Source organism: Lepisma saccharinum, chromosome 9 (genome assembly GCF_977018435.1).
Source record: "Lepisma saccharinum chromosome 9, izLepSacc3.1, whole genome shotgun sequence".
Taxonomy (NCBI): Eukaryota; Metazoa; Arthropoda; class Insecta; order Zygentoma; family Lepismatidae; genus Lepisma; species Lepisma saccharinum.
In genome coordinates this window covers 46,298,636-46,325,236 of record NC_139237.1, presented here as the reverse complement: position 1 = coordinate 46,325,236, position 26,601 = coordinate 46,298,636, and the positions used below count along the sequence as shown (strand labels likewise).

The window sequence follows — 26,601 nt, the reverse complement described above, 5'->3', positions numbered from 1 at the left end:
CGACATAAGCGACCAGGTCTCCTGTCAGCTGGTGCCATTCTTCTTGACGATAACGCTCGCTCCCACTCAGCAGTGCAAACACAACACAAAATTGAAGAATTGGGGTGGGAACAGCTGGCCTACCCTCCATACAGCCCCGATTTAGCACCAGAGTGATTTCCATCTTTTTCCGGTGTTAAAGTCTGAATTGCGAGATTACCGTTTCGAAACAGATGCAGAAGTGAAGCGGAATGTGAGAATAGTGCTTAATAACCGGAGCCCTGATTTTCTTGCAAAGGGTATGGACAAATTGGTGCAAGGGTGGGATAAATGCTTGAATCTCTATTGGAATTATGTCGAGAAGTGAGGAAGGATCCTCCTACACATGTACGTATAGATTCCTAATGTATCTTAAAAATATTTTTTTTACAGCATACGGAAACTTATATATTGAACGACCCACGTAATATAGTTAGGTATGCATTAAATTACATGCATTAGCATTATTAATACTACAATAAAGGATTCTAAATGTGAGCCATGTGGACTATGGTTAAGAAGAAAGGGAGAGAAATAGTTTTCACCTGGTAGCCAGTAGCGGCGATGGGGTGCCAAAAGTGTGGTGGCCAAAGACAATTTACTTTCTCTTAGTACACAAATTTGAGTTTTAGTTTTAGGCCCACTTTTATGCAGAGATAGACTAATCGGGTCTGAACCTAGAGTTTAAAGTGGGATCCGAACCACAATCTGCCTCCACTGGGTCTGGGTAGACAAAGCTTAGCACTAATATGCCATAGTGCAGAAGCAAAAGTGGAAATAGTAGGGGGAACTGCCCCCCACGCTCCTCCAATAGCTGCAACTGCTAGTAGCCTTGCATCAGTGGTTATAAAACTAATAGTACCCAATATCGCAGGCTTCAGACTTCTGGAGGCTGCCTGTATACACAACAAACACATTCATTTATCCAAGGACAAAATTGAAATTTTTAGAAGTTTGAAAAATCATTGATTTTATTTTCGTAGCTTTTTATAGGTTCACATTTAAAAATTTCATGGCCCCTCCCCTGGGTACGGACCTGGCCAGCATATTGACCGCCCGCTGTAAGAAGAAACAGCAGCATCTTTCATAAAGATGCGTTTCCACAGGCCAAAGGGAAAATGGCCTCCCCCTAGAACCATGAAATGCCATAATGTAAACCAATAAAAACTTACGAAAACGACATTGACATTTTTTTTAGATTTTTTCTGTTTTCTCATTGCTTAAATGATTTTGTTTCTGGAGAGAGACACGCTCCACAAGTCTGATGCTGCAATATTTAATCATTTTACATTTATAACCATTGATATAGTATACTTTTTAGTCCCCGTCCCGATTATTTTCAACTCCATACACATCATTCAATTTATAAACATGTTATTTTCTAAACATAGAAATATCATGGCTGTTCACGAACAGCTGTCTGTCTACTGTTTTCAGAAGCAGTACTCTTGTCAATAATGAAAATTTTCTTATCTATACAACTGAAAATGCAATGGAAAAATCATATAAACAACTAAAATAAATGTATGGTAAATCATGTTTCGCCAATCACCGTGATGGAGTGGTTATCACAGCATGCTACGATGCCATGGGTTCCGGTTTGAATCCCTAGCTGGGCATAGGTGTTCTTTATGAGTGTTCCTTTATCAATTTCATCATATCACCACTCATCCTCATCGTCGCGATTAAGCAAAAATGTCACAAAATCGACGTAAAATAACCTAACTCAATCAATCCAACAGCATTTTGGATCATCCCTTTGTCGGACACCCCTCTTTCAATCCAGGGAATGGGCCTACTGTAAAAGGAAGGAAACAACACAAGACTTTAAATGTCTTACACTTGCTTCGTGCAGTTGGAGGTGCTGTAGTTCTTATTAAAATCGGAATGTCAATGTCAACAAGAGGAAAGACGAAAATACAAGACAAAGTGCATTTTATTCAAGAAAAGATTAAATGAGTAAACACATCCAAGCATGTTATCGTGAATTTTTGAGTAAATATTTCACATGAGAAATAAAATGATAAGACGCGGTCATCTCAGTCTGTTCTCGACCAGCCCTGAAGATGACTCCGTGAAGGAGTCCAAAGCTTGGAAGAACTCCGAAGTGTTTTTTTATCGTGCTGTTAGTGTGTGATTTTAGTGTTTTAACAAATTGGTGATATATGTTAGTAAAAAAAAAAAAAAGGTAAAGTGTTCCCCTGTGCATAGCACCACGCCATGAAGGCGTATAGGGGGTGTGGGGGTAACGCCCCACACTTTCTTGATCCGGTCGTGAGTGGGGGTGATGTGATCAGCATCACGCCCCTGACCGCCTTTACCCCCCAGGGTTTCCCCCAGGTACCCATGTTATTCGACGCTGGGTAGGCGCAGTATGTTATTATTTTGATTTGGTAGTGGATGTAATGTTTTCAAGCAAAATGGAGCCACCCCACACATAGCCCTGGGGAACAGGACACTGTTAGAGGAACTGGTTCTAGAATGCCTTGTGTTCAGAGGGACTGCTTCTCTTTTCTTCTCAAGAAAGAGAGCGCAAAATAATTTAGTCAACAACATGACAGTCTTCATGGTGAGACATTAATAGAATAACACCTGAAATAATTGGATATGGTAGAAACACACTACTTGGGCCAAGAAACGAGTTTCGCCAAAAATTTAGGTTGTCATGTTGTTCCACCAAGCCCTTCAACTCCTGATATTGACTCTGAAATTCGCACCACGATTATCACCATTAGCATACTCAATACCAACTAAATACCAGGAACTAACGCATTATAGATGCTGTGCATCACACTGGAAAACAACAATCTACCAGTATATTACACAACATATCAATATGCTGCACAACATAATGATATATCACCTCTTTCAATTCTGCTAGTCTATTCTCCAGTAGCATAATCAGATCACACAACTTTATATTTTCATCTGAAATTTATAAAGAACTGCATAGAATGCATTAATGGGAACACACTACGTACAAATATTTTGGATAAACACGAAAAATACAATACACTCACCTCACAACACCGCATTTGTCATAAAGTCTAAACAGCTATTCTGGATGGACCCCAGAATATTTATCAAAAAAATGTATAACCAAGAACTAAAATATCAGTAAATCAAAATAGATGTGTAATTACAAAAACAATCTATAGACACTCACATTTATTATACTCTCAATATAAGACTAATCAACTCGCGCACAAGATCTGTTCTGGGCACCAGAATAGGTCTACACTTTGTACTGCTTCTATCATCTTTATTTTTATGTATTATTGTTTTGTTTGTATATTGTAAATAATAAATAAATACGAAAAGAAATAAAAAGACAGGGGAATCAATTAAATTCAGAGCAACTGATATCCTGGTTTATTTAAAGATATCAGGACGAAGTGCTCACCCTGGAATGTATGCGGGCTGACTTCAAAGCCCCCACTCCTTTTTTGTGCAGGCATTTTTGTTCATTTATTTTGAGTTGTGTAATGTGTGTATGCTAACTTTTAAACTAATCATTATCATGAGGCCATGGTCGTGCGGTCTAAGGCGTCAAGTTTTTGACTCCGGCTGAGGGACGTGCTCAGGTTCGAGTCTCCTTGGGGAAGTGTAACAACTTTTCTCTGGAGATTCTCTCTCTATTTATGGAACCGGTGGCCACCCACCATCATGAGGAAATTGAGAAGCTATGAATGAGTAGCGCAGCCTGGTCATAAAAACCTACAATAACAACTGGGGGTTTGTCGTTCTGACCACACGTCACACCGTAACTGGTTGGATGGTCTCCCACCTCAGGTTAGTGAGTAGGATCAGGTGGAAGTGAGCCTGGCAGATGATAGGTGGGCCCCGGCCCTCAATGGGCTGTTGCTCCACGGGTTATTATTACTATCATGAGGATGAGTTTTGGTAAGATGAGAGACAAGACAGACATGCCTGGTGGTTCCGACTCAAACCCAAATTAGACAAAGACAAGATCACCAAATTCAGATATTAATATGCCCGGGATTTTTCAATCACATATACCATTTAACACTGATGAGTGTTTTTCGCCCTTCCCCCATAAGAAAGAAAAAAATTTAATAAACGAGGGGATGAACAACTCATAGCAGAGATAAAGTTTCAAAAAATACTAAAAAAGAGGTGAGAAAGATTTATTCGATATTAGTTTAAGGTTTTTGTAGAAAAGATTTGACTAAATTTTCTTTCGTTGCAAATCTGTTTCAAAGGTAAAAACCTAAACTGATATATCATACAATAGTATACAGATACTGCAAAAATAGTGACAGTTCATCAAAAGTAAACAGGCTCCTTCCATTCACTTGTATAAATACATAATTTAATTATACAGGATTGCATACTATCTAAAAATATAACTTGTCAATGAGCAAACTTAAAGAATTCTTAAGTCCCACAATATGCTGGAATTGAAATTGTTTTATTTAATCTGATTTTACAACAATGTGTCGATAAATACAGAAATAATTGTTAAATCTTAAGAGCAGAATTTAACGTTACAATCACAGAAACATCACAAACAGATATGACAAAACATCAAAGAAAAGTCTTGAGAACAATTACCAAAGAACAATATAGACGAATCTAACATGAAAACAATTTCCATCTACAGAAAATTCAGAAGACACTGAAGGTGGGGTTTTAAAGAAGACTGCTACTGCTTGTGAAGAGTTTCCTCTTCTTGATGACAGGGAACATCACCCTGGGGGGCAGAAGGGGGCGCTGTTGGCCCTCGGAACCTTCACCGGAGCTCAAGGTTTGCAGGTTGGTGGTGGAGGAGCTGGAAGTGGCCTTGAGCTGGTGCTCGCTGTCAGAGTTGGTGGATGCTCTGTCCCCAGCTTCATCTTGAGCAGAAGAGCTCTCTTGTTCTTGGGTGATGCTAGTAAGGGAACGGCTGGCTGCGGTGGCGGTGGTTGTGGTGGAGGAGGACTTGCTAGTGTAGTCCCCTTCATACTTCTCGCGGTGGAATGGAGGGGAGGTGTGAAGCAAGGGGAAAGAGTGGCGGCTGCTGTAGACACTGTTCTTCAGCTTCTGAAGCTCTGAAGTGTACTGCCTCTCGATGTCAACAAGCTTCTGTTGAAAGATCAAACATACACTGTAATTACGGATTGATTTTTTTGGTATTATTTTTCAATAACTGCTGTTATTTCTATTTCTTTTCAAGAATTGGAGCGAACAATGTTATAACCAACAGTTTCACCGACAGACATATTAAAGTGGAGAAAAATTTGCTATTGACTTCTAGAATATAGAGGTGACACCGTTTATGAACATACAGAAGAGTTTTCTGCTCCTTGGAACTTCCTGTTTGAGGAAAAATGTGAGAAAGAAACATGACTGATTGTTTTGCTGTTTCTGCGGCATTTGTTTTTTTTATTGGATACAACGTTGTTTGTGTGACCAATTCAGTTTTTTCCTCTATATTTCAAAAAATTATCTTTTCTTCCATTTTTTTCAAAAATCTATATTCATTTTTTACAAAATCAGTGTTCTTTTCTTGTAATAAGCAAATTAACATTGTTACTTGATTTATTTTACTCCGGTGCTCTGCCACAATTGTCGAATCACAAAGATCACGAAGATTAGTGATACAATGAAATTGATGAAAGGACAATCACAAATGCAAATCGACAGCACACAACATAGGCAATGATTATTCTAACCGTCTGTCAAATCACCAGAGCCTCATTAGTCTGCAAAATGCAGACCAGAGGACTTTGCTACTAAGGACGAATTAGAAACTTTAAATTTTATTAGTGGAACTAATCCAAGAGTTCACAAAAATGTGGTCAATAATAGCTGTTTACTATATCCACGTCTGCTTCAGTAATATGCACAAAGAAAAGTAAACAAAAAGCAAACAAAATTAAAGCAAAAAGTGCAGAAAATCTGTGGGAAAAGATAAGGTTTTAAACACATCTGATGTGCACTGAAGCATCTGTTTTTATAAATAATACTAGCTGATTGCCTGGCATTGCCCGGGCATTTATTTCTATTAAAGTTGTCCGTGGGAGAAACATGGCGATCTCAAATCCACTTCACATTACTTAATAGACTGTCCCGGTGACTTGTTGATCGTGATCGAGAAAGCAAGTGTATCCCTCTCTCTCTCTCAAATGTCATCGTGAATGTCACCAATTAGCTTAGAGACTCCGAAAACTATGGATTTGAAGCTAATGTAGGTCATTTTTGAAATTTTATTTTTCACTCCCTCTCATCCCCCATGCCAATAGGTGATGAACTAGGAGTTGAACGGCATTCATAGTCTCACTATTCACCTTAGCAACCCAGAAAACTAATATCTGTTGTTTTTGATTATTGTTACATGTCACCCCGTTCCCACCACTAGGGGTGCCAGGAATTTGAACGGTATTCGCAGTGTCACTATTCATTTTAGCGACCCCGAAAATTATGTATTCCACACTAACATCGCTCGTTTTCGATATATTTTTACATGTCACCCCCTTCCCACCCCTACGGGTGCCAGGGGTGTATTACCCTCACAGTATTTCTTTCCAGATTGCAAGTGATATGTGTACCAAGCTTGGTTGAAATTGCTCCAGGCATTCAAGAGTTATGCCGGAACAAACATACACACATACATCCATTTTTATATATTACAAGATTACTATAGTATTACTTGACACAACAATGCATAAAGTATTTTATAACTTTCTTCCAAGCAAAATTAACCATTTTGATTTTTAAAGAAAAGAAAACCAGTACATCCTTAAAGAAAAATGCAGGAAATAATGTTATATTTTGTATAGTGTATTAAATATCAGTCATTTACATCTTTCTACGCATTCTACAAGAATGATATTAGGAAGAATAGGAGAAAATACCAGTAGTACCAATTAATGATGCAACAAGGTATTTACAATTTTGTAAAAACAAAATTCCTTGACTTTTCCAGGTTTTGCAGGCAATGTACAAAAATTTTCCAGAGCAAGTCATTGAGACAATTCATGTATTTAAACATGTGTGTACGGTATGATTGAGTCATTGAAGACTAGAATCACACTTAACCAACATTTTAGAATATTCACCTCACGTCTTAAAAGTAATTACAAGGAGGGAAAGTGGACAGACATTGGCTGTTGGATATTACTTGCCACATATTGACTGAAGGTCAATAAAATTTTTTCTTTTGTAAAAAATCATAACAAAGATAGTATAAATTATAGTAAAATTTAGTAGCATATGTACATATTAATCCTAATATCAACCAAACACAACCAGAATATTGCGACAAGATAGTGGTAAATGCTACTAGCCACTTCCTATAGTAAATTTCTACTTGAAAATAGTTCAAAATATGACACATTTTTCTTGAGTATGTAATATGCAATTTCTGCTGTAACTACCAGTAATATTCAGCATACCAAACTGAAGAATAGTTTATCTACAACAAATTAAACATTTCTAGCTTCTCTCTTCTTTCTTTATCCAAAAGCTAACTTTTACTACACTACTACAAAAATGTTGGTTTTTTCCAGAAACGCAAAAAATTTCCCTGAGATTTCCACGACATATACAGAAAAATATAATTTCCCTGAATTTTTCAGGTTTTCCAGACTGGTAGACACCCCCGTACAACAAAATGGATAAATGCAAGAAAATACATTAAAGTTTGATTCGTATACAAAAATTAACATTCAATTGTGTCCCTTGACATCTCTCAACGTGATAGGAATGTATCGTATCAGAATTTCGACCATGCACAACTGCATCAATTGATATAATTGTTACTGGTAATTATGTTCAGGAGCGGATTGGCTTTACCTGTAATAGTGATGGATGGAACACTTATGTTGCTATGGCAATAAATCTTCGGGTTCAAGACTATCAGAGCTTTTTGCCCAACTTAATTCCATCCAAAATACAAGTGAATACAAAGGAAAGCATACGACTCAAAGCTGGCCTCCGTGGCAGAGTGGTTACTACTCGCTATGATGCCAGAAGTCCCGGGTTCAAATCCAGGCCTGAGCATGGGTGTTATTTGTGAGTGTTCCTTCATCAATTTCATCACATAATTACATCAGTCATAAAACCAAATCACACAGATGGACTCAAAGATAGTAATCAAAGCAGGCCAAGAATTGTCTTCGGTTTGAAACACCATGTCAGGAGCACCATAAAATTAACAGTTCCATGAAATGCTGTGTCAAATTAAATGCATTAAAATAAGAATAGATAAGTGGCCAGACAAACGACATACCTTCCTGTAGATGGCCATGTTAGCATCCGCTCTCTTCCGGATGTGCTGGTTCTCCATCCTCGTGGAAGACAACTCGTCCTGGCACTTCTGGAGCTTTGACTCATACTTTAGAGAAAGGATTGCAAACAGGAGCATTACTTTTTGGCAGACCACGAAGGAGATAATTAAATAAATGGAATAATGCCTGAACTAAATGCATTCTTAATAAATATAAATTTATCTGTAACATATTGTCGTTATAATTCTATATAAAAATAATGCTACACTATGTATTATTATTATTAAATACGTATGTGATCGAATGCATTCAATTGTTGGCTTATGATCTTTCCACTGAAGGTTCCGGGTTCAAATCCCCGGATGGGATGAGTGTCCTTTCACCATTTTTCTCCAATGGCATAGTGGTTACACTGGTGTTTATTATCAACAAAACCTGGGTTCAATCCCTGTTGGAGGCACATTGCGGAATGGTTCGGTTCCCACTTTAAGCCATGTGTCCAGTAACCGATTAGTTAGCCTATATGAGCATACGAGTGGACTTAAAAAAACGAACTTTGACTCTGGTTGTCCTTTCATGAGTTCAAACTTGCTCATTATTCATTGTGGTCATTTTGTCTAGTCATAATTGACAGAAAAACAATGTAAAATAGGAGAAATTATTAATTGGTCTTAAATATAATTCTGTAATTTGTTCAGAAAATAATTGGATTAACATAAATATAGTGATGTAAGTAATAAGCCACAAAGTGTTACATATTTAACCTCTGTGGTGGAGTAGTTAGATTGAAGATTTGCCTTATTTTACTTTGCTTTTTGTGCCACTTTTGGCTAATTTGCGAAGATGGGGATGGGTGATGACATGATGAAATTGATGAATGGACCCTCACAAACATCCATGCCCGGGCCAGGATTCGAACCCAGGAGTGTAGTTAGAGCTATGCGCTATGGCACCAGGTGTTCCAGGTTCGAATGTTATGGATGTTATTTGTGAGTGTCTCTTCAATTACATCAGATCATCACCAACAGTCATCTTTACAATTAGTTAAATCTCGGTGGAACCAAAGTGGTACAATTAAGAACATCATCTTTATATTTAACCTAACAAATTTCTAATTGTGTCTCAATATTCACATTTGAAATAGAAAGCACCTATTCGGCAGTAGTTAAAAATTAATTTAAATTTGTATAATGGAAATTGACATTGAAAGAGCTACACAAAGGAGGGTATCGATATAAAATGTGTACTTTGCAGAGGCATTGTTACCGGGTGATTCAAGGTTGGTGGACTGTAGCCCCTACGAGTAAAAGAGTCAGCCCATAGGTACAATAACTGGCAATGAAAATGAAACACAATTATCCTGAAATACTTCATTTCCGTGTAATGCATTATTTGGGTTGCGTAACACTGCAGCGATGAGTGAACTTTCCATTGAAGATTTACTATTAAGGTTCGCTCATCGCCATAGTGTTAGGTAACACTCATAACGCCATAGGAAAGTAATTCAGGATCCACGAGTCCCATTCTTTTTTGCCGGTGACTGTAGTATAAATGGTAGTGGAAAAGAGAAAGAGACGGAGTAAGAAACAAGGGACTATGAAAAGATGAAACCAGAGAACAGGAAGAAGAAATGATTGCCAAATGTCCTTTCATTGAGTGACGTGTGTCAGCACATTGTATTGTTCTCACGATGCTTGGCCAACAACTAAACTTTTTGCCGGGGATCCAGGCACGGACCACTTACATTTGGAGCGAGAGCAGTAACTGTTGGACCACGTTCGAGCTCCATGTGTGTGAGCGTGAGTGTGTGTGTTGTGCCAAAGTACTGAAATAATAGTATTAATATTGTGTTTATATATTATATAAGGAATCAAGGAGTCTCTATATTAAAATATTTTTATATATTAATAAAAATATAAAAATGTACAAAAACCTAAATTACTTATGACAAGTGAGTACCATCCATTGATAAATGCAACGTTTCGGGGCTCTTACCGCCCCCTTCTTCAGGCTTTCCTTAGGCACGTATCACCACATTGCCACGTCAAGTTATATCAAACAAGGAAAAAGGTGTGGGTTGAAGTGGTAAAACATAATTGGATAAAACATGTCCTCGCCAAATACAAATTGATCGTATCCCTTACCATCTTACTATAAAGAACCCCCACAAAAATGAATATAAACGGTTATAACTATAAAATTCCAATCCTTCACATGGCCGTGTGGGCTACCAGCTGTTACTTCCTTATAGAATGCAGGAACCTGCCACAGACTATTTCCCTCCCAGTTAGCTCACACTCTCCACTCCATTACGTCATTTCCGGGTTAAAATCCCTTATGTCCTGGTCCACGCGAATTACCACCGGCGTAACTTGGAAACCTATTTTGTTTTCTTTTTACCAATTTCCCATCCATTAAACATACTAATCCAAATGTCATCTAGATTTCAGTCTTCTCTGTTAAGTTTCTTATTTCTTTCCTTACAAATGTTGGCAGACTCGTATACGTTTCTATTAATAAGGAAATAAGGGATTTTGACCCAGAAATGACGTAATGGAGTGGAGAGTGTAAGCTAACTGGGAGGGAAATAGTCTGTGGCAGGTTCCTGCATTCTATAAGGAAGTAACTGCTGGTGGCCACACGCCGTGTGAGGGATTGGAATTTTATAGTTGTAACCGTTTTTATTTGTTTGTGTGGGGGTTCTGTATAGTAACATGGTAAGGGATACGATCAATTTATTTTTGACGAGGACAAGTTTAATCCAATTATGTTTTACCACTTCAACCCACACCCTTTTCCTTGTTTGATACAACTTGACGTGGCAATGTAGTGATACGTGCCTAAGGAAAGCCTGAAGAAAGGGGTGGTAAGACCCCCGAAACGTTGGATTTTTCAATGGATGGTACTCACTTGTCATACGTAATTTAGTTTTTTGTACATTTTTATATTTTTATTAATACATAAAAATATTTTAATATTTGCTAAAAGTGAGTAATTTGCACAACGCAAAATATGAATATCAAGGGGTCCCAGGTTCGATACCCAGTGGAAACACATGGCACGGTGATTCTGATCACACTTTAAATCGAACAAGGACACACATCGTTTATGATGATTATGATTCTAACAAACTCCCATGGCAGAGTAGTTAGCACGATGCCAGGGGTCCCTGGTTCGAATCCTAGCCAGGGCATGGGTGTTCCTTGTGAGTGTCTTTTCACCAACTTTATCATATCATCACTCATTCTCATTTTCGCGATTAGCTAGAAGTGGCAGAAGAGCGAAGTATAATAAACAAAATCAATCAATCAAATTGAACCTAAGGAACTCCCCTTCCCAAAATATTTCGCTCGGCAAGGCCCAAATATAGCATAACTAAACATTGAAATGCAATTGAAACAGCACTAGGTGTTTGAAAAGAAATGAAACCCGACCACGTGGTGTGGTGGTTAGGGAAACATGATGCGACAGCAGGGCTCTTGGTATCTAATTCCAGATAAGACAAGAATAATTTCATTGAGTTCGTTTTAGCATGCACACTGTCTGACTAGTCTAGAGAAACAGACAAGAGGCATAGAATAATTCTAAGTAACACTACCGTGGCTACCAGTTCGTCAATGTTGTCCCTTTTCTCTTGTTCCAAATTATGCAGCTTCTGGTTGATGTCGTTCAGCCTCTTCTCGGCATCTGCTTTCAGAGTTGCAAGCTCAGCCTTAGTTTCAGTAACTGAAATGATATTCATGCATCAGAAATTGACATTATAAAAAAATATGGAGCTACACAATACTAGAAATATCTAGAAACAAATTAAACTTAAGGAAATTTGCAATCCACAAATTATACATAGTTCAGGACAAATTTAAAGAAATTGAACCTTATCATCTTCACAATTTTAAAAAGACATGTGGTCACCATATAATCACTTGGGTGTCTTTACAAGAAGTGATTGAAGTGACATGTGGTGGTCATCCGCCACTTTCTGTTTCATCATCATTGTGAGGAATATAAGGTTCAAGTATCTTTCAGTTTGTTCAGAAGAGTATAATTGTAGTGATGGGTTGCAGCACGAGGGCAACATATTGAACACATAAAATATATACACATCTCATGGTTCTTTGGAGGAAGTTGTTGAAACATCTTGTATTGATAGCTTATGTACCACACCACAGCAAATCCGACTGCAGAAAACATTTTCTGAGAAAAGCCTAGCCTGATTATGAAATATCATGACCTCCCCTCCCCCTTTGAAAAACCTGAATCCAATATGGCAGAGTTCAATATCGTGGCCATGTTGCAGTTATCAAGGTAGGCCCCCACTCCTTGTTTGCTGAAGTATCCAGATATTTGATTTTCAAATCCATTTCTGAAATAAAATGGTGTTCAGTGGTTTTTACTCACCCTGTGTGTGTACTGTTGTCACTTTTTAAAACAATTTAACTGTGCACTAGTGCCTTGCAATAACAAATTGGTATTTGACTGAATTATGTATTGTGTGCAACTTGGCTTGGATATCACCTGTCCCTATTGTGCTACATTTAAAAAATCCACCATTTTCCGATTTTTGAATTTCTTGTATTTTCAGTGCCATGCAACATGAATTGGGTGATAGATTAGGAAGCAACATCATGTGTGTTTCTTGAGCCCACATCAGGATTACTACAAAAATTAATGCCACATTCCTGGGCAGATTACAGTTACATTATCAGCCACACAAAATATGCATATTTTGACATGTAAGGCATATTTTGGATTTTTTACTTGCTAATGTAAACAATCTGTGGGTATTTTGATACCTAGCTCGTGTTCCTTGCATGCAGTCTTGTTTGGTGTTAAACACCATCAGACTTTGATCAATAGTTTCAAAGATATTGAGTCCTAAAGTTGGCTCCAATGCTCATTCCTCAGATTTGGGCCACATTTTCTCCCACAGGCTATATATAACTCCAAAACTATTTCTCATGGGAAGCTAAATTTTGGAATACGAACCTTCCAGACATGGTTGAACCATCATGCCTAATTTCATCCATGGCCATGAAGAGCATGACCTGGTGCATCTGGTTGAACTGATAGGAACATGGCCTTCCTTATAAAAATGTTGAGGTGGAATTTACATGAATATATACTAGACCATTCGTGGGGGAATATACCACTAATTTTTCTTGCTACGGAAGAGAGACTCTTGCTTCATTAAATACAATTAACTGGTTACGTAGATCGTTTCACAAAATTCTACATCAAATAGGAACCCCTCATATAATGAAAGTTTCATTTGATTGCGATATCAATGAGGTCTCAAGCCAACCTTTATAGAAGGGATTCTATATGCTGAATACACTGGTGTACACAGAGGGGCGGTGGCTGATGGGGATATAGCCCCTCTGAAAGTTTGAGAGAATCAACATTTTCAAATAAGAGTATAGAAGAACTCTGGAAAAAGCAGTGATCAATGCAACCCCTCTTAAAATGACTCCCGACTGCCATTTTATGAGAGTGGAAAGTTATAAAAATACAAAATATCTTATTATGTATGCAGCCCCCCTAGATAGTAGCTATGTACTATCAATCTTTACAATTCCACCCCACAAAAAATCCATTGTATGCCAGTCGTTGAATATTTATTTATGGAAAATTCGTCACACTTTTGAATACCAACATTTAAAAATTCATGTATCTTAAATAACATGTTTAGAACAAAGCTTTTTCAAATAAAAAGTCAGGGCCAGCTATATGTGGGTGCAGGGCCTGGGGCCTACAATGTACGCGGAGCATATAATGACAATTTGAGATACTTTTGTTCTGAAGACCAGGTATCTTACATAATCACAATAGAAACATTGTTACAAATAATAACTTTTAGTATTATTACCTAAAAGTAAATAAACAGAACATGTTGACGGTTAAAAATAGGAATTCTGGGAGGTCAACAAAAGTTCCCACGTTAGTGTTTATTTTCATTCCGATATGTGTCGGGGTGTGACATTCATTACATTTAATTACAAAACTAGTCATGTTCAATATCAAACTATTCTTTTACCTATAAAAGTGGAAATTTTTTAATCATTTCCAATAATTCAGTAATTTTGGATATTTTTAAGTATGCCAAAACAATCCATGAAGTCAGGAGATAGTTTCTTAATTGGAATGACCAGCAAGCTCGTAATAAACCGCACAGAAATAATTATTTTTATCTGGCACAGGGCCCTAGGGGCGGCTCTGGTAGCTGTGTTTTCGTTTGAGGAGGCCCCACCCCATGCCTTTATTGCCACCCACCTCTGCATCATATGCAGACAAAGGTGAACGAGCATTCCATATACCCAGCAGTAGCATGAGCTACCCTTGCCTAGGAAGTGGTTGGTCAGCTGGTATTGAATATTTTAAACAAAACACCATGTGTGAAAATTCAGATAAAATTAATATGTCATTTCGATCCTGTGTGTATGTTTCATTATCAGGAAGAAACGTTTTAAGTGAGAGAAACAAAAGAAACTGAATTGAAACGAGAAAGAAATAAAGCAACCAGCTACTGAAACAGAGAGAAAAAGAAGAGCAAGAGAAAGCAAGAAAAAAAAAGAATTGTGATAGAGAAAGCGAGAGAACAGAAAGAGGAAGAGAAATAGATAAAGAATAAATGAAGAAAAAAATGATTGATTTGGTGTTTTAAGTCACTTTATGCACAGTAAGGCTAATCAGTACTGGAACTACAGTTTAAAGTGGGATCCGAACCACTGTGTGCCTCCACCGAGTATCGAACTCGGGACCCCTTCATTACAGGGCGACGACGCTACCACTGCGCCATTGGGGAGGCCTAAATGAAAAATGACAGAAAGAAAAACAAATAATACAGAAAAAGGTAGGAAATGGGAAAGAGAAGAGCTCTAAAAGGCTATGAAAGGAAGATGAAAAGCAGATACAAGAAAAACATAAAAGCGTTACATAAGAATATTACGTAACCTTGTACTTGGAGGCTCTGCGAGTTCCCATGATGGCAAGATACCCGAACTCAATAAAAATGTATACATAGCAGATTTATCTACTTTCTTCTTGTTTGTTAATTCTGAACACTGAGACTTTGCACCCCACCAAACCAGATATTCTCAGATCTTGCCGGTTAATATAGCACGTTCAAAGCACATGTTAAATTAAAGAAAATGATTATCAGAAGTGACGTATACCATACAAACCTTCGTGCTCCGAATCCTTCCTCAGCTGGGTGACCACCTTGTTGTGTAGCTCATTGCTCATCTTTATCTGCTTCTGCCAGTTCTCCTTCTCCTTCACAAAGCTCTGCAACAATGAAATGCGATTGTTGAAACTTTATGAGCAACATGTTAATAAACAGTCACCATTCCTTCAAAGTAACGAGTTACTTGCAACTCACAGTGACACTTACCATTTTAAGTTAACTGTAACTAATTTATTTTTTTCAAATTAGTAGCAGTGTCTCAGATACTTTCGATAAAAAATCATGGTTTTAAGACTAAAATTGGTAAACGCTGTAAGTGCCACAATAATTCAAACACAGTTTTCCAAGTTAAACTGTGAAATGTGCCATGCTTTATAATGTGGTAAACGTGAAATGTGGCTTGAAGCCCTCTAAGTATTTCAAAGGGCGTGTAAAGAGGTCACTAGTGTGCAAGTTCTTACGGGCTGATGTGCGGAACGATGCGATTTCCCAAAACTTTCACTTTCGGCACTTACAACGTTTACCACTTTTAGTCCTCATTTTTATTTAAATCGAATTTCTTGATTTTTTAAAAAAATTGCTTGTTTTGGTACCATACATATAGATTACGCTTTTTTTATAGAAAGCCTTTTTCTAGTAAACGGCTCTGTAAAATATTTGAACAGCTTGATTAAAGCAATTAAAAAATTATATGTAAATATACATTGTTTACATCTGTTTCTGATACTGTATATATGAACCTACTATGGAAATGTTTGTTGAGTGTGATAATGAAACTATAATAATGTCAGTAACTTTTCTTCTTGTGAAAATAAAATATTATGGATGTGCTCCATAATTGTACCTTGAAATATTTTTATAGTGTTTGTAGCTGAATTTTGGCAATTTTTTTAATGACAGTTTACAAAATATCAGCTGCAATGTTTATTTGCAGTTTAATGGTAACGACACTATTTACAGTTTAACGTGATTAGCATTTTGTATATTTTTCTACACAATATATTTGCTATTTTTGCCTATACAAATTATTGAATTTTAAATCAGGAGAAATGTAAGTGTGTTTATAGTTTACATATTACATTTCCTTCACACCATCAGTACATATATTTTGTTTCCTTCCTATTTCTTTCTTAGAACCTAATAAACAACACTAAATGAATTCAAGATTTATGTACTTTCACAAAAAGTTATTGTGATATTTACAACATCCATATGTACATTATTCTGCAAATTATTTATTTAAATTGCGATAAATAAACCTGATTTAAAACAATCCACCTAGCTTTCGAGTAACAAAATTAAGAGTTAATTTTCAGTCACTTTACCAACCATAGTGAATAGCTTCATTGTTCTTTCGCTTCACCCCTTGTAAAAAGCTTATCATCAAAAAGCTATTAGAGCCAAATATTCTCATTAACACCATGAGAAGATTATCTCCTCATTCTCTCAACTAAGAGATAACAATTCATGTTATCTATACTGAAATAAAGCCTACGCATCAGACTTCCTACTGAATCTACATCTTATCATTCTACCTACTTGCAAACAAGGCATGAGCTTTTGTCAATTTTTATAATATAACTTCGTTTGTAATCACTCTCAGATGAAAGAAAATCTTTTTCATCAATAGTTTTGCATTACCTTAACCAAGTACTCACCTCAAAGAATGGACAAGTTGAATATTATCAGATTTGTCAGCACAAAATAATTATTTTATCACTAAAGTTACCTTTACGTGTAGCCCATCTCCTACAACATTCCCGAAAATTCCATATGTAGCTACTTGGTTCAAGATTAATACACAAAATTACGTTTCCAAAATTAATTTATGTTTTAAGTCCACTTTATGCACAGATAGGCTAATCAGGACTGGATTCGAACCACAGTGCAATGTGCCTCCACCAGGTATCGAACCTGGGAAATTTGCTTGTAAAAAGAAGTTGACAATTTACAAGTAGGTATATGAGTTATCGACCGATTGATTGAATTAAAAATTGTGGCTGCGTCATCGCTTAGGCTATTTTGCACCCATCACATTATACAGGCCCCAGCTCCTTATCATAACTAAAATAAAAACCATGGCTGAGGACTAAAATATCTCAACCTGGGTAAAAAGCTGAGGCTGTAAAGGAGCACTCAGCACATCTAAGGACAAAAACAGGACAACCCACACATAGTCCTACAGAGGTTATAACGGTCGTAGGTTCAGATGCCAGAGCCTTGTTGGCCTGCAGAAATCAGTTACTGGGGAGTACTGTGTGGAAGTGAGGTTGACATTTGGATGTTTTGCAAGATGGTTACAACCTAAATGAGTTATCTTTGATTTTCTATTACATACGTAGTTTTATAGTTACAAATATTTATTATAAATTAATGTACTTTTTATGTCATCACTGAAAATAAGTTAAACCCAGTTGCAAGTCATGCAAGGAAAACGTAGAGTAAGTCTAAAGGTTACTGATTTAAAACTAACGGCAACACACATCTACTTTCTCAAAATCAAATGTCTATGTTAGCCTTAAATATGAACTTTAACTCACTCTTATCTTGCAAATGTATGCGCTTATGCTCCGTCTTTCTCTGTGTGTGTGTGTGTGTGTTTACTGGAAGGATTTCTTTTCTCTCTCTTGCTGTATTAATACATTTGTATGTGCACACTCCTCGCTCTCTCTCACTAACACCCACACTCCATATCTCCCCCCTCTTTCCTCTCTCAGTATTCAGAATATTGTACAGTGGAACCTTGATAATCCGAACTTGAGGGGGAAAAGAAAAAATCGAGGTATCAAGGATTTCGACTTACCAAGGTTCGAGTTATGAGGGCCAAAATCGCCGACTTCGTGTTATAGAGGCCTAAACACATTAACAATGATGGTTACATACAAGGCAGGGTGGGGGAGTTCAAGTCCCAACGACAGGATTGTTGATCACCTGACATCACTGTATTTTAAAGCGAAGCCTTGATTTTGACCCTCGTCTCATCTGGAAAATTTTCTGTAGATTTTAACAAATGTAACTTAAACAGTATACTCGTTGCTGTTGTTCTTGTAAAGACACTATTTGCTTTCACTGCTATGAGATTAACCATTAGGAATAAGGATATTAAATTAGGCACCTGGAATGTTCTGAGCCTTTACCGGCCTGGGGCATTTCAGTGTACAGTTAATGAGATAGGGAAGTATAAATTAGATGTAGTAGCTGTCCAGGAAGTTAGGTGGCCAGGAGAAGGGAATTGTAAAACTAAAAATTATACTTTTTTCTATGGTGGTACTGAAAATCATAATTTTGGAACAGGCTTTTTCATAAATAATAGAATTATCTCGGCTCTTAAAACAGTAGAATTTATTAATGATAGGATATCATATGCAGTTTTACAGGGTAGGTGGTGTAAAATTATTTTAATAAACATACATGCACCAACGGAAGATAAAGATGATAATACTAAAGATGATTTTTATACAGAGTTAGAACAGGTCTTTGATAAATTTTCTCAGTATGATATGAAAATTCTGTTAAGTGACTGTAATGCACAGATTGGCAAAGAAGAGACATTTAAACCCACGATTGGTAAAGAAAGTCTTCATGAATTAAGTAATGATAATGGTATAAGATTGATTACTTTTGCAACCTCAAAGAATTTAATTGTGAAAAGTACCACTTTTAAACATAAAGATATCCATAAATATACCTGGTGTTCTCCAGATGGTAAAACTCATAATCAGATAGATCATATTCTCATTGATAAGAGAAGGCATACTAGTATAATTGACGTTCGTACACATAGAGGTGCTGACTGTGCCAGTGACAATTATTTAGTAATTGCTAAATTAAGAGAAAGACTCTCAGTGATAAATCATAAGCAACAAAATCTAAAAGTTCTAAAATTTGATACAGGAAAGTTTGCTGATGAAAGAATTAAGAAAGATTACCAAATTAAACTGTCAAATAGATTTGGTGTTTTGCAAGATTTAAATGATGATGAAAATATAAATGAAACAGACGTAAACAAGAATTGGGAGCACATACGTAATGCAATAGAATCAGCAGCTAAGGAAAGTATAGGATACTATAAACCGAGAAAAAGTAAGCCATGGTTTGATAATGAATGTCATAAGCTAATAGAAATAAGAAATCAGGCTAGACTTAGGTGGTTAAATACCTCGGATGATACAAATCTAAGCAATTATAATAGAATAAAGCGGGAAGTTAACCGCACGTTTAGAAGTAAAAAAGAGATTACTTGAAAAGCAAAATTAACGAAATTGAAACAAACAGCAAAAATAAAAATATCAGAGATTTATATAAAGGTGTAAATGAATTTAGAAAGGGATGGCAACCTAAAGTAAACTTGATAAAAGATAAAGACGGTGATTTTCTAGATGACCCAAGCGATATTCTAAATAGATGGAAGAACTACTTTAATGACCTTTTAAATGTCCATGTAGGAGATAAATCAGAAGTGAATGAAGTCCACACAGCAGAACCTTTAGTTCCAGAACCTAACTTGACTGAAGTTAAAGATGCTATTAAAAGGCTAAAGAATAACAAAGCACCTGGCATTGATTTAATACCAGCTGAGTTAATTAAATATGGTGGAAATTCATTAATATGTCAAATTCATAAATTAATTTGTTTAATATGGAATAAAGAAGAAATCCCTCAACAGTGGAAAGAATCCATAATTGTTCCTGTGTTTAAAAAAGGTGATAAAATGAACTGCAATAATTACCGTGGAATTTCTCTACTCTCAACAACATACAAAATATTGTCTAACATTCTTTTAACAAGACTAACCCCATATGCTAATGAAATTATAGGTGATTATCAATGTGGATTTAAACTGTAACAGATCAACTACAGATCAAATTTTTCACATCAGACAGACACTTGAAAAAAAGTGGGAATATAATCAAAATGTCCATCAGCTATTCATTGATTTCAAAAAAGCATATGATTCGGTCAAAAGAGATAAATTATATAATATATTAGTAGAGTTTGGAATACCTAAGAAGCTTCTTAGTATGATAAAAATATGCACCAGTGAAACAGAAAGTAAAATTCGTGTGGGTAATAATATGTCTGACAAATTTATAATTCATGATGGGTTAAAACAAGGAGATTCATTATCTCCATTGCTCTTTAATTTTGCCTTGGAATATGCTGTTAGGAAGGTAAAAGAAACTAAAGAAGGACTAAAATTAAATGGTATGACTCAGTTGTTAGCATATGCAGATGATGTAGACTTACTGGGGGATGATGTGAATACAAATAAGAATAATGCTAAAATATTTTTCAAAACTGCTAAAGAGATAGGTTTGGAAGTTAACAAAGAGAAAACTAAATATATGTTTACAGGCCGAAACCAAGTGTTAGGTAATAATCAAAATCTAATTATTGATAACAACTCGTTTGAACCAGTTTCCAAATTCAAATACTTAGGAGTAATATTAACAAATGAAAATTATATTAAAGAGGAAATAAAAAGTAGGCTTCATTCAGGAAATGCATGTTACTTCTCTCTTCATAAACTTTTGTCTTCTCGTTTAATATCTAAGAAACTAAAAGTTAAAATATACAAAACAGTAATTTTGCCTGTAGTATTATATGGGTGTGAAACGTGGTCCCTTACATTGAAAGAGGAACATAAATTGAGAGTATTTGAAAATAAGATCCTTAGGAAAATCTTTGGACCTAAAAGGGATGAGGAGACAGGTGAGTGGAGAAGGTTACATAATTTAGAACTACATAATTTGTACTCATGTCCAGATATTATTAGAATAATTAAATCAAGAAGACTTAGGTGGGCAGGCCATGTGGCACGAATGGGAGAGGAAAGAGGAGTTTACAGGATTCTTGTTGGGAAACCTGATGGTAAGAGACCTGTAGGAAGGCCAAGACGAAGATGGAGGGATAACGTTGAGATGGACCTAAAGGAAATTGGTAGGGATGGAAAAGAGTATATAGATCTTGCTCAAGATAGGGACAGATGGAAGGCCTGTGTTGCTGCAGCCATGAACCTTCGGGTTTAAGAAGGCTAGAGAGTTAGTTAGTTAGTTAGTTAGTGAGATTAACCATATCATTTTTCAAAAGGATCAAAACAAGAGTGAAATTCCACAACCTCTATTGATCACCTGATATGTATTAGAATATCTAAATCAAGACAACTTTGGTTGGACGGCTTGTAGCATTCATTGAAAACATTACAAAAGTTTACTGGGTTATTATTGGGTAACCTGATGGTAAGATACCTGTGGGAAGGCCATGGAATGATAACATTAAGATGAATCTGAAAGAATTGATGTGGAATGTCAAGATTGGATCTATCTTACCAAAGATAGAGAGAGATGGGAGATACACGTTACCACGGTAGTAAACTTCCAGGTTTTGGAATGCCAGAGAGCTGGTTAGTTGTTTATGTAACGTTTTAACATGGTAATTTCTTAATTTTGCATACATCAAGATTGTCTTCATTGCAAGCATTTGAGGAGTTGAAACATAGCTACAACCAAACAGCAGGAAACCGTAGTTGTAGTTGAACAATTTAAAAAGCTTTGTGCAACAATGTAACAAGCCACATCTGGCACATTTTTTTAGTAGAATATTTACCTTTGAAAATTATCATACTTTTTATTATTCCTTTAATATTCGTCAAGCCTCACTCTAGCTAAAAGCATAAGTATGTTTTAAGTGTTACTTTACTCAAATTTCAATATTTTCTAAAATAAAACATGGTTTTGTGGCTTGTCATGTTCTATATCTCATACAATAAACCAACTTCAAGTCTCACAACAACAATATGATGCGACCTTCTTTAATTCATCTTAATAAATATCACAGCATTAAGGTTTTTAGGTGTATGACAAATTAGATTTGTTAATCTACAAAGACAAAAAATATTTTTTTATTAAATATTTGCACAAATTATTTTATTGCTTAGTTACTTGATTTGAGGGTTATGAATTATCACCTCATGGTTGATACTCAATATCCTTATCACTATCGTCTACAAGGTAACGGGAGTCATCACGAAATTAGCAACAAAGTATCAGCCTTAAACAAGAAGAGGGATAATCATTTGGGCTAAAACATGACAGTGTTCATGGTGCAGCTATCTCTTTGAAATTTATAGAAATAATACCTGAAATATTTAAATCTGGTAGCAGCACACCTATTGGTTTCATCAAAAGTGTGACTTGTCATGTTGTTGCACCAAGCCCTTCAATTATTTTTGTTGATATTGACATCTAAGAAATTTGCATCATAGTTATCAGTGTTAGCATACTGAATACCAACTAAATACCAGGATGAGCTCGTTGTCACACACTGGAAAACAACAATGTATAATACATAACATATCGATATGTTATAATACTCACCTCTTTCAATTCTGCTAGTGTATTCTCCAGTAGCTTAATGCGATCACACAACTTTATATTTTCATCTGAAATTAATAAAGAATTGCATAGAATACATTAATGGAAACACAGTACATACAAATATTTTGAATAAATGCAAAAAATGTCGCTTAAAGATGTACATATTGTTGTTGTCATACTGTACACTACGCAATGCACTGAAAACACATATGAGGGGAAGTGGAGGTAGGACTCCAAACATTCTCAACCTCAGCCTCTACCTACACTTAATCCAGCACCACTTTATGCTGAAACATGGCAGAAATTTTTCAGCCTAAATCACCCACCATGATAATCAAATGCAGGTATACCGTACTGCAGCCAGACAATCAACAGACTGGTCCACAATAAATAAGCACAAATGGTAATTAACTGAAAACCTTGGCTAGAGCATGAACCCTAACCCTAAGTAGTGGGATCGTGAGTGGAACAATCAATGTCCTTGCCTGCCCATATTTTCACCCAGGCAATCAATAACATCTCCACTTAAACCATAATTCTTTGTATGAGGCACAATTGCTTACCACCGGTTGTATTGGTCGATGCCTCTGCTAGAGATTTAACCTTGTCGCTGCTAGTAGCTTCGTCCCCCATATTCATCGGAATTACAAAATACTCCCAAGCCACGATTTTATCACAGAGTTTCAACAAGATGGCCTTAATAATAATAATTAACCAGCAACCATGTATATTGTTAAGTATCTCTGTTGAAAAACTGCGACAATGACCTAATTTTGGTAATAGATAACTCCCGATTTTATATTTTAGTCAAACTAATACTGAACCAAAACCAATAGACATTTGAAATCTGTGCACCCAATCACAATACTACCATAATCAGGTTTTCTACACAGTAGCGAACGACTTCTTTTGAACAACTTGTCTTTCCTATGTTGGCTCAACTCAAATTTGAAATTTACTCGAAGGACTGAACCATTCAGAGATGTGGAAGCACAGTATTAACAACTTTATTATTTTCAGTATAGGTTGTGGCATAATTTATACTTCACAGTCTCGTATCTTCTCGTGTAGAACATTTAAACACCAAAGCTAACAACTAAGTCAATAAAATATTGTACATCAAAAAGGGCTAGGCTAAATATTAAATGCACAGCAAAGGAGAAATGCACTTATAGTAACGGTTTTTATTGAAGTTAAACTTTCAACTTCGCGTTCCTACTTAAAAATTAAAGATTTAATTTCAAAATAATGTTTCAAAAACTGCAGATATATCACACTTCATTGTCTGATAGCAGAAGAACAGCCTTTATAGATTCTACCAAGTCAGTAACTCTGGTTGCAATTAAGAATATAGCATATTTTGTGCTTGTTCTGCAGGCATTTCATCAATCAGTAGTTAACGCGGTGTCAACTGAGATAGAAACATACAAAAACAGGAGGTTTGACATTCCTATGTTATATAGCTATTAACTAACTTTTTCATTAGAAGTAGTTGTTATATTACTGTGCACCCAATCACCCAAGTACCATTACTTACTTTTGAGTCATCTAATGATTTTTGTATAATTTTTATTAATCAATTAATAAAGGATTTGTGGACACTCCAGGACCATTATAAAATTCAAGTATAATTCCCGGTTTTCAAGCTGAACTTTCTAAAAACTCAAGGGTGCAAACATATGTTTTTTTTTCAATTTCAACCTCTCACCACACATACACAAATATATTAACAATATTAAGCGTCTGTGTGATTATAATGTATAAAAAAAATTAATTCAATTCAATGAAATGATATATATACATTTTAAATATTTAATTTAAGGCACAGAGTTTACATATGCCATTTCACACACTCTTACTTGAAGTGCATCTACAAGCAAAAGTCACAAATGTTACGCAATATACTAATCTACCAAAAAAAAATGCTACCATATAATAATTTCTAACTCAAATTTACCTAATCAACTTCAAGATATCTTATCTTGCAATCATCTTCTCCTGTCCGTTCTGCAAAAGGCACTATAGGTCTCACGCGACAACTTGAGCTCTGTGGAAATCCGAGGGGGGCCATATGGGTTTTGTCAAGAAAAAGGCAGGCTGGTGGAGCAAAATTCCAATGTTGCCATCTACAGATGTAAAAATTAACTGGTCACTCAGTTTAGATGTAGATTTGCATAATTCGGACAAAGGGGGTTCTGCATTGCAAAGCCAGGCAAGAAATGTGGAAGAAGCCTCGTTTCTCAAGATACTCGCCGATATCCGTGGCGAAGTTGTTAGCACAGCCTGCTACGATGCGAGGAGCCGCGGGTTAGAATTCCGGCCTGTAGATGGTAGTGCTTTTGTGCGTTTCCCTACATCAATATCATCATATTGTCACTCATCGTCATCTTCGCGATTAGCCAAAAGTGGCAGGAAAACCAAGTAAAATAAAACCAAATCAATTAATCCAATTTGGATAAAGGGGTTATTAATTCATTGATGGATTTTATTTATTTTACTTCACTTTCCTGCCACTTTTGGATAATTGCGAAGATCAGGATGACTGATGATAAGACAAAACTGATGAAGGGACAATTACAAAGATCACCCATGCTGAAATTCGAACCCGGTACCTATGACAACGAAGTGCACTGTGCTAACCATTCTGCCGCAAACCGTAAAAAGGGGTTATTACAAGGCTTGTAAGAGATTCTTACCTTGTGGATAATATTGTACCTACACCTATCAAAGAAGTTGCGAGGAAAAATCTATTTTCGATTTGGAGTTACATTATGGAAATGTTTACTTGATATTTGTTTTCCTTATTAAAGAACTGAATCCAATAGGAGGTTTTGATGGAGAAACCAGATATTATTATTGTGCGCCCCGATTTCTTTAGAGATATTCATGACTGCCCAAACACTGGAAGAGCCGTGTACTATTTAGACGAAACATACATAAATGAACATCATACTGTGCCTAAACGTGGCAGTGTGACAAAGACGTTGTAAGGCCTTTACCACCAAGTGGAAAAGGAAGGAGAGGCTTCTAATGGTAAGCATCGACGCAGCACAGTTTGCAAGTAAAATATTTGGGGCCGTTAGTGAAAAAAATACATATATCGAGAAGAGACGTACGTATATACACACTGATGATGTGAGAGTGGTGGACACACGTTTTAACCCAAGAACTTCCATTACGAAAAGGAGAGAGAAGGAAGGGGTGAAGAAGAACTTGCAGCATTGTGTACAAAGCAAATATGGCTGTAATAGGTTAGAAGGTCGATATACTTCTTTTTTTCTTTTTCAATTAAAAGAACATTGGGTTTATACAGCATTGATAAGAAATCTTCTTGGTTATCACAGACATTCTGGTAACATATACTGAAGTAGTGTGGTTGCAAACACTGCTTTTGAAGGGCGGAGAACTCATTATGAGGGTTATCACTGCCTGCGCGGTCAACTCTAATACTTTCTCCCCAGAGCACAAGTTGTGGCGCGAGACCTACAACAAAGCAAAAAGATTGAGAGAATTCTGTTTTAAAATCCAAGCAGCTTTCCTTTCCTTCCTTGATAAAAACCAAACTGTGAAAAACTTGCCTCAAGGAATTTATAAATATGTATAAATTCAATGGGATTTGGAATAAAGAAAGTTGCAATTTTTCACATCTACAGATAGAAATGCACGCAGAAATCACACATACTTCCTGGAATTCAAGCCACAATGAAAAACGACGCAAAGTAATCAAAATAACAAAAAAAGTGTCATAAACTATATATAAAACAATGTAAAAAATAATAATTGCACAACTGTC

General features: G+C 36.2%; 1 protein-coding gene across 3 annotated transcripts in view; it reads right to left on the bottom strand.

The window, feature by feature from the left end:
- Positions 1-4,431: 4,431 nt before the first annotated feature.
- LOC145992651 (uncharacterized) overlaps positions 4,432-26,601 on the bottom strand; it is a 37,438-nt gene continuing 15,268 nt past the window's right edge. The window contains exons 1-6 of one of the 3 annotated variants that reach the window (XM_083129024.1): positions 23,372-23,493; positions 22,809-22,873; positions 15,431-15,533; positions 11,848-11,975; positions 8,252-8,356; positions 4,432-5,103 (exon numbers count right to left, since the gene is read on the bottom strand). In XM_083129024.1, coding sequence (XP_082985150.1) covers positions 4,672-5,103; positions 8,252-8,356; positions 11,848-11,975; positions 15,431-15,533; positions 22,809-22,873; positions 23,372-23,447 — 909 coding nt within the window. In that variant the 5' untranslated portion in view covers positions 23,448-23,493 and the 3' untranslated portion in view covers positions 4,432-4,671. Of the gene's footprint in view, positions 5,104-8,251; positions 8,357-11,847; positions 11,976-15,430; positions 15,534-22,808; positions 22,874-23,371; positions 23,494-26,601 lie in introns of those variants that run through there. The other 2 variants (XM_083129022.1, XM_083129023.1) reach the window with 2 other exon arrangements.